This window comes from Rhinatrema bivittatum, chromosome 5 (genome assembly GCF_901001135.1).
Source record: "Rhinatrema bivittatum chromosome 5, aRhiBiv1.1, whole genome shotgun sequence".
Classification (NCBI taxonomy): Eukaryota; Metazoa; Chordata; class Amphibia; order Gymnophiona; family Rhinatrematidae; genus Rhinatrema; species Rhinatrema bivittatum.
In genome coordinates this window covers 173,818,924-173,832,817 of record NC_042619.1, presented here as the reverse complement: position 1 = coordinate 173,832,817, position 13,894 = coordinate 173,818,924, and the positions used below count along the sequence as shown (strand labels likewise).

At 46.8% G+C, this 13,894-nt stretch overlaps 1 protein-coding gene across 1 annotated transcript in view; it reads left to right on the top strand.

Annotated features, from left to right (window-relative positions):
* Positions 1-13,894, top strand: part of COMMD6 (COMM domain containing 6) — a 63,424-nt gene that overhangs the window by 28,344 nt on the left and 21,186 nt on the right. Inside the window, exon 5 of the mRNA XM_029603028.1 lies at positions 8,207-8,375. Coding sequence (XP_029458888.1) covers positions 8,207-8,375 — 169 coding nt within the window. The remainder of the gene's footprint in view (positions 1-8,206; positions 8,376-13,894) is intronic.

Genomic DNA, 13,894 nt, shown 5'->3' with positions numbered 1-13,894 from the left:
TCCCCCCCCCCCCCCTCCCGGCCTGCAGGGGGGGGACGGGGACCTTAAAGAGGCCAGCCCCGTTTTCTTCGCAGTTTGTACTGTTAATGCATAAGGCCATTTTAGAGGCCGAGGCTGGCTGGGAGGATTCGTGACTTTCTCCCACTAAAATTTCAAAGTCCACTACGGACCACGGGAGGGCGGGGGTTCGTTGTCCCTGGCCACCCGTAGATCCTGATGTTACAGAACCAGCGGACCCCTCCCAAGACCCCTTGGTTCAGGATGTGGGGGGTGATTTGGATGGGCATGTACCGGTAGAGGGGAATGATCCCCCAGATCCTCGTAAGGACGAGCTGGATCCCTTAATCCCGCTTGTGTTAAAGGAGCTAGAGATTCCGACGCCCCCACTGGAGGCAGATACTTCCCCGGGGGATTCTGTTTTAGCGGGGCCTAGGGGACCCCTACAGACCTTCCCGTTTCATCCTAAATTATATCTAGGGAATGGGATTTTCCCAAGGCTTCATTAAGGGTCAGCAGGGCTATGGAGAAGCTATACCCCCTGCCGACTGGGTCCTTAAATCTTCTCAAGCTTCCCAAGGTGGACTTGGTGGTCACGGCCATAATTAAGCATACTACCGTTCCCGTGATGGGAGGAACAGCGCTCAAGGATCTTCAGGATCGGAAGCTGGAGATTTTATTGAAACACATTTTTGAAGTTTCTGCGCTAGGTGTCCGGGCCGCGGTCTGTAGCAGCCTCATGCAGAGGGCTATGCTTCGCTGGGTCCAACAATTGCTTACAGCCCAGGACCTACCGCCGGAAGAGGCGGAGCAGGCTAACCGCATGGAATCCGCGGTCGCCTATACAGCAGACTCCTTATATGATCTTCTTCGGACTTCTGCGCGCACTATGTCCTCTGCGGTATCCGCAAGGCGACTGCTCTGGCTTCGACACTGGGCCGCAGATGCTTCCTCCAAGTCCCGTTTAGGTTTCTTTCCCTTTAAGGGGAAATGGTTGTTTGGGGACGAGCTAGAGCAGCTCCATTAAGGACTTGGGGGACAATAAAGTCTATAAGCTGCCCGAAGACAAACCGAGGCAGTCTCGCCCTTTTGGCACCTTCAGAGGCCATTTTCGTGGCCAATGTCTGTTCCGTGCGGGGAGGGGTGTTTCCTCCACACAGAGACAGCAGGCGTCTCGGTCACAAGCATGGACACATTCCTTTCGTGGCAGGCGGCCTCAACGTTCGGGGGCATCGCATACTTTTACCCCCAACAAGACTTTGCACTGAAGAAGCGCCGACCCATTCCTCCGTTCCATTAATCGGGGGTCGGCTGTTCCTGTTTCGGGAGGAATGGGTCAAGATAAGGTCGGACCAGCAGGTCCTCAACGTTATAAGTCACTGTTTCGTTTTGGATTTTGCTCATCCGCTCCGCGATCTGTTCCTTGTGTCACCCTGCGGTCCTCCGGCAAAGCAGCAAGTAATTGCGCAGATGTTAGCTCGATTACGGGTGCTGGAAGTTGTGGTTCCAGTTCCGCCTGCCGAGCATCAGACCGGTCTGTATTCAATTTACTTCATGGTTCCAAAGAAGGAAGGAATGCTCAGACCAATCCTGGACTTTAAACAGGTCAACAGAGCCTTACGCGTTCCACGTTTTCGGATGGAGACGCTGAGGTCAGTCATTGCGGCCGTCCACAAGGGAGAGTATTTGGCTTCTTTAGATCTAACTGAGGCGTATCTCCACATTGGAATCCAGGAGCAACATCAGATTTCTGAGGTTCATGGTTCTGGGGAACCACTATCAGTTTTGCGCCCTGCCATTCGGTTTGGCGACGGCCCCCAGAATTTTCACCAAGGTGTTGGTGGTAGTCGTGGCTTCTCTTCGCCGCCAGGGAATATTAGTGCATCCCTATCTGGACGATTGGCTCATACGGGCAAAGTCGGAGGCTCTTTGCAAGTTAGTGATTCGGTCGGTGCTGGATCAGCTGCAAGCGCTAGGTTGGGTAATCAACTTCGCGAAGAGCCAACTAGTCCCAACTCAGCAAGTGGAATTTCTGGGAGCCCGGTTCGATACTTCAGTGGGCAAAGTTTTCCTTCCCCCGCCAGCGGATGGTCAATTTAATGACTCAAGTGCAGAGTCTGTTGGAACTGCCCTTGCCTACGGCCTGGGATTATTTACAAGTACTTGGGCATATGGCTTCTACTCTGGAAATGGTCCCTTGGGCTTTTGCTCATATGCGCCCTTTGCAGGGAACGCTACTTTCCAGCTGGGATCCCAAGTCAGAGGACTATCACATGCTCTTGCCATTGCTGGACCCGGCATAGTCCAGTCTCAGTTGGTGGTTAATACCGGACCATCTCCTTCAACGGGTGGATTTGGAACCTCTACCTTGGATCATTGTTACAACAGATGCCAGTCTGACCGGCTGGGGGGGCGATATGTCAATCCCGAGCAGTGCAGGGACGATGGTCCCCTCGACAGGCCACATGGTCGATCAATCAGTTGGAGACCAGCGTGGTTCGTCTGGCCTTCCGTCAATTTCTTCCGTTGGTACACCACCAGGCGGTATGAATTCTATCAGACAACGTGACAACCGTGGCATATATAAACAGGCAAGGGGGCACAAGAAGTCGTCCGGTGGCCACCGTAGCAAGTTTATTGATGGCCTGGGTGGAACGCTACTTGACCCACATCGCAGGCGTGGACAATGTTCAGGCAGATTTTCTCAGTCGACAGCACCTGGATCCAGGAGAGTGGGAACTGTCGTCAGAGGTGATGCCCCGCTCTTGGATTTAATGGCGACTCGACTAAACGCCAAAGCAGCTCATTTCTTCAGTCGAAGGAGGGAACATGGATCGGAAGGGGTGGATGCTCTGGTACTTCCATGGCCTCCACACATCCTCCTTTGTGTTTCCCCCGTGGCCTCTGGTGGGAAAGGGTCTAAGGCGCATAGAGTCCCACCGGGATCTGGTCATTCTAGTGGCCAAGAAGGCTGTGGTTCGCGGATCTAATCAACCTAGCGATAGACGGTCCCTTACGTCTCACTCATCTCCCGAATCTTCTGCGTCAGGGCCCAGTATCTTTCGATCTAATGGATCACTTTTGTCTAGCGGCTTGGCTTATGAATGGAGACAACTGAGAAAGAAGGGTTACCCGGAAGCGGTGATTTCCACCCTTCTTAGGGCGCTCAAGACCTCGACGTCCCTCGCCTATGCTAGAGTTTTTGGATGGGTTTTTGACTCCTGGTGCAGTGGGTTGAAGTTGTCCCCACAGAAGGCCTCCATAGGGCATATCTCACATTTTTTGCAGGCCGGTTTGAAAAAGGGCCTAGCTTACAGTTCACTTCGTGTGCAGGTAGCGGCCCTGGGCTGTCTGCGGGACAAGATTGAGGGTTCTTCTCTTGCCTGTCACCCGGATGTTGCTCGTTTTTTACGCGGAGTTAGGAATCTACGTCCTCCAGTGAGGGCGCTTTGTCCATCCTGGAGCTTGAATTTGGTTCTCCGTGGCCTCTGCGCTTCACCATTTGAATCTATCAAGCCACTTTGAAGGATTTAACTCTCAAGACAGTATTTCTAGTGGCTATTTCTTTAGCATGTCGCGTTTCGGAACTTCAGGCATTGTTGTGCTGGGAACCGTTTTTGCATATATCTGAGTCCGGAGTATCCCTACGCACGGTACTATCTTTCTTGCCTAAGGTGGTTTCGGCCTTCCACGTCAGTCAGGCAGTGGAATTACCTGCCTTCTCTGAGGAGGATATCCGCTCTTCTCACGGTCGGGATCAGAGACGCTTGGATGTCCGTCAGACACTTCTTCGGTACTTGGAGATGACTAATGATTTTCGGCAGTTGGATCATCTATTTGTTTTGTGGAATGGTCCCAAGAAGGGACTTCAGGCTTCCAAGACCACTATCGCCCGCTGGTTGAAAGGCGCAATTACTTCCGCATACATCGGTTACGGACATCCTGTACCCGATGGGCTTAAGGTTCACTCTCTCCGATCTCAGGCGGCATCATGGGCTGAAAGTCAGTTTGTGTCTCCTCAAGAAATTTGCAGGGCAGCCACTTGGAAGTCATTGCACACATTTGCTAGACATTATCTGTTGGATGTCCGTGATACGTCAGCGGATTCTTTTGGTAGCAGTGTGCTTCGAGCGGGACTCTCTGGGTCCCACCCCATTTAAGGCGGCTCGGGTACATCCCAGCAGTCTGGACTGATCCTGGTACGTACAGGGAAAGGAAAATTAGATTCTTACCTGATAATTTTCGTTCCTGTAGTACCTAGGATCAGTCCAGACGCCCGCCCAATCTGTTTATTACGGGAGAGTCCACTCATTGTTTCTGTTCTTTTGTCTCTCTACAGTTCCTGCCACTGCGTTTGACGCGCTAACATTACCCCTTATTCAGTAAGGGGTCAAAAACGCGCGTCCAACCCCCCTGAACCTAATAGCGCCCGCAAATGCATGTTGATGGCCCTATTAGGTATTCCCGCGTAATTCAGAAAGGAAAATGTGCTGCAGAGTATCGGCATACGCATTGCTGTGTATGTTCCGGCAAGTTATACGAAGTTTTCTATTTTTGGGTAGGGAGACAGGTTATTTGTATTTTCAGAGAAATATATCTACTTGATCAGAGAAGGGCGACCAGAAAGGTGGAGGGTCTTCATCGAATGACTTATGAGGAGAGATTGAAGAATCTAAATATGTACACCCTGGAATAAAGGAGGAGCAGGGATGATATGATTCAAACTTTCCGATACTTGAAAGGTTTTAACGATCCAAAGACAACGACAAACCTTTTCCGTCAAAAAGAATATCAGCAGAACCAGGGGTCACGAGCTGAAGCTCCAGGGAGGAAGACTCAGAACCAATGTCAGGAAGTATTTCTTCACGGAGAGGGTGGTGGATGCCTGGAATGCCCTTCCGGAGGAAGTGATGAAGACCAGAACTGTGAAGGACTTCAAAGGGGTGTGGGATAAACACTGTGGATCCATCAAGTCTAGAGGATGTGAATGAAGAGGGGGTGGCTCGCGGGAATGAAGGCTACTACCTGGAGATAATACCCTTATTCAATATACGTACACACGGTTAATGCGACTCCAACATTGCTCTAAGCTTCAACGGTAAGAGGAAATGTGGAGAAAAAAAGGATTTGCATTCACAAAAAAGCGGGGTGTAGCTTGCTTGTTACGGCGATTACTACCCCCAAACCAAATAAGCCTGATACTTTTCTTTCAATGCATATCTAGCATAGCTCTCTGCTTCAACGGCAGGGGCAATGTAGAAAAGACAACAACATATAGACAACAACCAACAAGGACTAAATTACATAGTTGAGTGAACAGAAGCATGGGTGTAGCTTGCTTATTGAGGTGGTTACTACCCCTAACTAAGCTACGTATTCAATTGGATGCAGTTCCAGCACTACTCTCTACATTAATGGTGGGGTGGAAGTGAAATGGGACTGAAAGGTACAAAGAGCCAAGCGTAACAAGTAAGAGGAAAAAAGAAAAGTGCATGGCTTGCTGGGCAGACTGGATGGGCCGTTTGGTCGTCTTCTGCCGTCATTTCTATGTTTCTATGATCTAGTCATTGGTTGTTTAAAAAAAAAAAAAAAAAGTTTACTATTCAGCAGGCGTGGATGATTATATGTTTCATTCTGCTTTGATATTGATGATACTGAGGGATCGCAGGTGGCACACCAGTATATCTAGGGGGTGCTTTTCAGCTTTTTTCTGACTCCATCTGCTGGAAGGGAGGCATAACCCCAGCAGTCTGGACTGAACCTAGGTACTACAGGAACGAAAATTTATCAGGTAAGAAACTAATTTTTCTATATCAAACACTCATTGGATAATTACCCAGCCAAGGTCTTGAAGTTCTTGGGCCTGAAAAGCTGGCAGCATAAGGGAAAGAGATTATGGAGAGGATAGTGAGTGGCTGATCAGATGGTGAGTTTAGCACCTGGTTGGATTCACACTGCTAGAGTGACAGACATGGAGTCCTTTACTCTGCCAGGTTCTGCTGAAATAGGAAAAATATATTGAAATTAAAAAAAAAACCAAACAAACCAGGATTTCACTAAAGCCTTTGACACCCTTCCATGTAGAAGGCTGAGCAGGCTAACCATTCTGAGAGTTGGAAGTAAAGTTACCAACTAGCGGGCTGATATACAGTACAGTGCGCTCCACCGGAGCACACTGTTAACCCACGATTGGATGCGTGTTTTCGACGCACTAGTGTTACCCCTTATTCAGTAAGGGGTCAAAAACGCGCATCCAACCCCCCTGAACCTAATAGCGCCTGCAAATGCATGTTGATGGCCCAATTAGGTATTTCCGCGCGATTCAGAAAGGAAAATGTGCAGCCAGGCCGCACATTTTACTTTCAGAAATTAGCGCCTACCCAAAGGTAGGCGCTAATTTCTCCGGGCACCAGGAAATTGCACAGAAAAGCAGTAAAAACTGCTTTTCTGTGCACCCTCCGACTTAATATCATGGCGATATTAAGTCGGAGGTCCCAAAAGTTACAAAAAGTTTAAAAAATTGAAGTCTGCTCGCGGGTTAAAAACCGGACGCTCGGTTTTGCCAGCGTTTCCGAACCCGTGGTTGTCAGCGGGTTTGAGAACAGACGCCGGCAAAATTGAGCGTCGGCTGTCAAACCTGCTGACAGCCGCCGCTCCTGTCCAAAAAGAGGTGCTAGGGACGCGCTAGTGTCCCTAGCGCCTCTTTTTACCTGTTTTTACCGCCGGACCTAATTTAAATACAGAATCGCACGCATAGGAGAGTGGCCTGTAAGCGCACTGGGAGAGCAGGCATTCGCCCACTCTCCCACGGACTTTACTGTATCGGCCCGTAGGTGAGAAACTGGATGAGCAAATGAAGAATGGTGGTCAGTGGAGTTTATTCTGGTGAAAGGCCCATGAGCAGCAGGGTGCCACCAGGATCTGAGCTAGGCCTAATCTTTTTCAGTGTACTTATATGTGATACTGGGGAAGGATTAGAAGGAAACGTGTGCCTGTTCATGGATGATATTAAAATCTACAGCAGAGAGAATAGATCAGGGGGATAAATAAGATGAAAATTGTTACCAAATCCTTTACTAGTTAACCAGTTTTTTAACTGCATTTTTTTTGGGACACAAGTATAAAATCATGCTTTTAGGCTACAGAAATCTAAGGGCTAAATACCATTTTGGATGGCAGAACTGGTAGCCTTCAATAAGGAAAGCAACCTGGAATATCATCTCTTGATGACCTCAGGGTAGCGAGCCAATTTGATAAAGCAGTTGGGAAAGCTAATAGTATGCTTGGGTACATAAAGACCGGTTTCCTGAACATACCCAGCTCAGTCCAGACAAGCGGGTTTTATTCATCCCTACCAGCAGATGGCGGTAGACACCAAAACTTTGGGCACTGCCACATATACGAGAGTGCCACCTGCAGTCCTCTGTATTTGTCTACCTCCAGCAGATGGTAGAGGTGCTAACCCTGCAGTCCTGACTGATTGGATATATGAAGGAAAATTGCTCCCCAAGGTGACAGGCTCCTGCAGAAGGGTCGCCTCTCGGGTTGAGCCCGGCGAACGGGGGGTTTGATATCTCTTGCCAGCTTCAGCCCGGGACCACTGACAGCCAGTAGTCTGGTTTCCTCTGTGGGACCGAATAAGGGGTAAGGGAAAACGTGCATCCAATAGCAGGCTAACAGTGCTCCGATGGAGCGTACTGTACTGTATCGGCCTGCTAGTAAGCTTCTATAAGATAACAGAAGGTAGCATTTTCCATAGACCGAAAAAGTGAAGGGCAAGGAGATGTCATATATAAATCCGAAGGAAGGGAAGATCAAAAAGGATGTGTGCAAATACTTGTCCACAGCGAGGGTGCTGGACACCTGGAACAGACTTCTGACAGGTTATAAGAACCAAAAGTGTGGCAGAATTCAAGCATGCATGGGACAGACAAAAAAAGGATATTGGTGATGGGGGAAGAAGACGACCACAGATCATGTAAGATGTAGCAGGAGCTTAGGCAGGCAGAAATGGGTAGATTGCTTGAACCAAGTAATACTCATCTGTCAACATGATCTGCATCTCTAGGTAAGCAAAGACATAGGGGGAGGGGCGGGCATTTTGAATTGTTGGACAAAGTTGACTTCTCTTTCCTTGGAGCTCATTTAGTAATTTTTAGTTTTGTGTAAAGGGAAGAGTCTCATCATTTTTCTGTGAATGTATTCGCAGCACTGCAGCACAGAACAATCTCTCCGATGACGAGCTGTCAGACAGTCTTTCCAGTGTCTGCAACGCCTTGCCAAAACAAATCCTGCAGGTTATTCGTCATGTATGGAGTCAGCACGGCCAGTCTGTCTCCACGTCAGAAAATCCCAAAAACATGGTGACGGTAGGACAGGTAATGTGTATTTTCCTGTTCTGAAAAGTTGCAACTGCTCCTCAACAATTTCCTCTTCATGAAGGAAAGTGAGAATGCCATAAACTCTGATGGCCATTTATAGTATGGTTCAGTGAGTCTCTCTCTGGCAATTTTAAAAAGAAAATGCCAAGTTGGAGTTCTGGGAAAGTTTTGGGTTTTTTTGCACTAGCAATCATGTCAATTTTTGCTGGCTTTTGTGGTCATTGTGAAAAATGTCATGCTTTTGCAGTCCAAATCGGCTGACTGGGGAAAAAGCAACAGCTGATTCATTTCATCCTGCTCCACCGGTCCAGCCAAGATGAGTGGGTTATGTCCCCCTACCAGCAGATGGAGGCAGAGCACACAGCTTTCCTTTGGGACATTATCACCACTACTTAGAGATGGTGCAGCACAGGGAAAAGCCAGTATTCTCTGCCTCCAGCAGATGGCAGAATGTTCTAGTGGTGCAGAAAGATTTCTCACTGGGCCTGCCTCCCTTTGTGGGTTTGGCACTAATTTGTGATTTTCCACTGTTAAGAGGGTCAGGCTCCTGTTTCGCCTAAGGTAGCAAGCCCACAACAGAGGTTCCCAGCCTCAGAGGGGGCTTGGTAGAGCCCAGGGTGTTCCTTGTTTGACAAAATTAAAATGCAAAAATAAAAAAGAAAGCTGCAATGAGATAGAAGAATTCTGCAAGGAGAGAGTCTCTGCTGACCCCTTCCCCCCACCCACACACACCTTTACCTCACCCCTTACCTCTATGATCCTGTTCCAAGATGACAAAAAAAAAGGTAGAGAAGTATACAAGCGAGCAGGAGCAGTTTCTTCCTCATAAGGTTTGTGTGGGGTTTTTTGTTTTTTTTTAAGAGGTGTTTTTCTTTGAGGGGAGATAGTGTTTCAGCTGGTTCCAGTCTTTGCCCTGCACTCAGTTTTGCCACCTAAGAGGACCATTGCTGTGGGGCCTGTGGCTGCAGGTGCATCTGGCTTAATTTGAGTGGCCTGTATTTTGATGGTATAATTCCCAGGGAGGCTTCACAAGCCTCAGAGTTGTCTGCTCCATCTGCTGCAACTTTGGGGATAGAGTCGGGGACAGTTACATGTTCTGTGCATAGGCAGAGAGAGGCCTCCGAGACAGCATTTTTGGAGGGAATAGCTGCCATTTTTGTTTTCGGCTATCACAAGTAAGACTCTTTTATTCACTGGTAGCCAGGTTTGGAAATCTCTCCGTTTTTATCTCCAGGGACAGATGTGGCTAGGAGTGCCCCACTAAGCTCAGGTATATCTTTTCTTTCTGTAGTAGGCCTTCTGTGTAATTCAGATAGCTGTTAAGGGGGAGAAGTCTGAGGCAATTTTTTTCCTGGCTTCTTCCTCAGCCAGGGATTAGGATTTATATGCCTATTTGAGTGTACTATATTGGCTGTGAAGTTCTCCACTTCCCAGGGCTCATGAAGTTCCTGAGTTTCCCTCCAAAAAAAAGAGAGAGAGAAAAAAGTTGATGCTATTCTCTGCCTTTTCTGTGGGGCCAAGATTGGAGGCATTATTGGTGCGGTGTTCTCATCTCTTAGAATCACTGATTCTAAACTAGAAAAGATGCCTGACTGGGACCCCATCATTAAAGGACTCTGCAAATCTAAGGATTTTCGCTTCATTCTGAGATAGAGGACATGTTGATTTTGGCATGTGTATCCCCTGAGACCAGTCTGGAAGGAGTCAAAATCTTCTCTAGACCACAAGAGGAATACCAATGACTTTTTTTTTTTTTTTTTTTTTGTGCAGGCTTCAATCATTGTGGAGGATCCATCTTTGTTTCTTGTCTTCTGGCTTGTCTCTTGAAATGTCACACTTATTTAAAAAAAAAAAAAAAAAAAAAAGGGAAAGAAAGGGTTACTATTCATCGATGATTTCTACCCTATGGAAGGCCTGTAAGCTCTCTGTTTCTGAGGTTTATATTTTTGGTTTTTGATGCCACATTGAAGCGTACTGCTGTGAGGGTTGGTTTCATCTTGGTGTTAGAATATTTCTTGTATGTTAGCTTTTCTCAGGTAAAACCTAAAGAAGGGTCTGGCCTTGAACTTCAGAATGTTCAGATTGTGGCCTTTTCCTATTTCAGGAGTAGAAATCTAGGGATTATGGTAGTTTCCCATCCAGAAATGTCCCGTTGTCTTCTCTGAAGGTAGAAGCTGCAGTCTCCCTTTAAGGCAGTGATCCCTCAATGGGATCTTAGTTTTTGGTTCGGAAAGCACCATGGTCACTTTGCTTTTGAGCCTTTGAAGAATGCTTCATTTAAGAACTTATTCTTGATGCTGTTTTTTTCCTGGTAGCAATTTGTTCAGCTTGACATTTCTGGCTCTTTCCTGTAGGGCACTGTTTTTGGTCTTTTGCGTCAGTTTCGATGTATCTTCACCCGGTACACGTTCCTTCTCAAGTTAATATTGGCATTTTTCTCATTCACTTTGTGGGCCAGCTTTTCTAAAGAAGAGTGGTGAGGTGGCAACAAAACCTTATTATTCTTAGCTGTTCATTAGGTATTTGGAGATTACTTCTTCCTTCCCATTAGACGGACAGGCTGTTTGGAGAACCACAGTACAGTGTGGTGGCCTCTGAAACTACTCTGATGGGATGGATCTAAGTTGATATATTTTTCATTTTGGCTCTGGGTCTATTCAGCCCTGGATATTATTTGTGCTCTTTCTACTAGAGCACAGTCTAATCCCAGTTGAAAGCAATTTGGGTTTTTTTGCACCGGTAGGGCATTTGGTAAGTTAGCTGCTTGGCTCATCCTTGTATTCTTTTGTTATGCAGCCTTTTGGAGCTGCTGTTCTTGGAGCGGCCCTTACTTCCTCCCTCTTGAGTAGTTGGGCTTTGGTACTTACTCCACATCTTGACTGGGCTGGTGTACCAGGATGAAATGGAAGGAAAAAGTTTTACCTTCCATGAATCCTGCTACAGCAGTCCAGGGCCCTCCTAGGAAACTGGGCCACATTATGAAGGAGACAGTCTGATTGTAAGGTGCCTGCATTGTACATGAGTAGATCTTCCCCAGCCTTTGTTTTTCACCTGTGCTTTTGTTATGTGGTGTTTTCCTGTATCTCCATAGAGAACTGACAGGAAGTTGCTGTAGCAGGCTTGTCCATGGGACATATTTTTCTCTGACCAACAGTACATAAGAGCAAAATCCTGCACTCCAAGCAATATCGCAGAAAACACAAGTGCAGGCGCACAGTTCAATCCTGACAGAGCACTCACAACCGGTGTATATATTAAATTCTTTTAATTCTTCAATATGGCAACTCCTCTGACTCATACAGGCAACAGACTTAATGGCGTCCCCCGACACGGTACCCGTGTTTCGCCGCGGGCTGCATCGGGAGGGCTCGCCAATAGGGGTTCATAAGAAAGCTGTGAAAAATAAATATACATCAGGACAACAAACAGGACTTATAACCGAACATAAAGTGCAAGTTATACAACATCATAACATACCTGACAGCATAGGAACTTAAAAGTGACAGGGAGCGCACTACCCTTTCCCACTGACAGGTATTTAAAGCTGATTAAGGCGCCAAAACAGGAAGGCAAACCACGTGGGACTTCACCGTCCCATTCATTGGCTGCCGTTCCTGTGACGCGCCTCAGCAGGGTTGTAAACCAAACAGTGCTTATGAATGACCAGCGCTACGGAAGAGCTCTATGTGAACAGAAACCATTCAATGTCTCGATTTAACCCCTTAGGAGATACTGAATCTAAAGTGAAAATCCAACGTTGTTCGATGCGACCCAGTTGTTCAGAATAGTTACCCCCTCGTGGGCACCACGGGAATACCTCAAGGACACTGTATGCGAGATCTGACAAGGTGTGTGATTTTTTAACCCAATGATCTACGAGGGGTTCATTTTCACGGGAATGACGAATATTGGAGCAATGCTCTATAATTCGAGTTTTTACCATACGGGATGTTTTCCCGACGTAGATCAGAGGACAAGGGCATGAAATAACATGGATAACTCCAGCCGTAGTACAATCTGAGTAAGAACATAACCTAAAAGTTTTTTTGGAAATTGGATGAATAAAACTAGTAGAGGGTGAAGTATGGGAACATACAATGCATCGTCCACACGGGTGGTGACCAAGTACACTATCAAGATTCTGTGGCACCGGAATATCAGTATGAATGAGTTTGTCACGTAAATTTTTTCCTCGTCGGAAAGTGAATCTAAGGGGACCCGGGAATAAAGTGTGTAAGGACAGAGCCTCCCAATGTCTGCGAATCATCGCAGTAATCTGGCGGCTGAGAGTGGAGTATGGCAAAATACAATTTGTGACTGTTGATTCGCAGACATTGGGAGGCTCTGTCCTTACACACTTTATTCCCGGATTGAACTGTGCGCCTGCACATATTTTTCTCTCCCATCCCATCCCATCCCATGGCAATTTATGCCTGTCCCATCCCATCCCATCCCATGGGATTCCCATTACAATATTAATATGGAATACAGTTCAAATAAAATTATTAAATTTATGAAAGTTTACGTTTAGTGTCTACTAAATAGGACTACATGTACAAAGAGACATGCAAAACGACAATTTATTAACTTTATTAACTTTAACACTCAAAAGTATAATCTAAGTATGACAATTTATTTTACAATATCAAGTATCGACTACTATGGGAAATACAAATGTGTGCCATCCCATCCCATCCCATGGGAATAACATTCCTATGGACAACACTGTGTAAGAGGATCTTCTCGCTAAAGCTAAATATTTTGGAATTTTTGTTTTTTATTAATTTGAGTGTTTATGATCTGTTTAGTGCTTTGTCAAAGGAAGGAGAAATTACTACTTACCTGATAATTTCCTTTTCTTTAGTACAGACAGGTGGATCCAGAACCAGTGGGTTATGCACCTCTGCCAGCAGATGGAGACGGAGCAAAGCCAACATCATGGTATATATACCCCTGCACTGATATCAGCCTGCCAATATTCTCTGCAAAAGCCAACTGTAGACAAACTAACAAAAAATAGATTATTAACAAACAACCACTCCCGTACTCAGCCAACAGGAAACCACTGAGCTCAGACAAGGAGTGCAATAACACTAATCTAGGGATTGGATTGACACCAGTACTCCCTGGAACACGCAGCCACACAGGAGGACCATAGCACAACCATTCGGCAGCTAAGTGCGGGAAGGTAGATCCACCTGTCTGTACTAAAGAAAAGAAAATTCAGATAAATAGTAATTTCTCCTTAGCGTTCAGACAGGTGGATCCAGATCCAGTGGGATGTACCAAAGGTACTCCCGAACAGGGCGGGAGGCTGCCCATGGTCCAGTCAAAACCGCACATGTGAAGACTGTATCCTCCTGGGCCTGCACATCCAGGCAGTATGCCTGGAAAAGGTGTGTAAAGAGAGGACCATGTTGCAGCTCGGCAAATGTCAATGGGAGACAACAATCTAACCTCCACCCATGACACTGCCTGAGCCCTAACCTAACTAGGCAACGGCTGCTTAACATCCA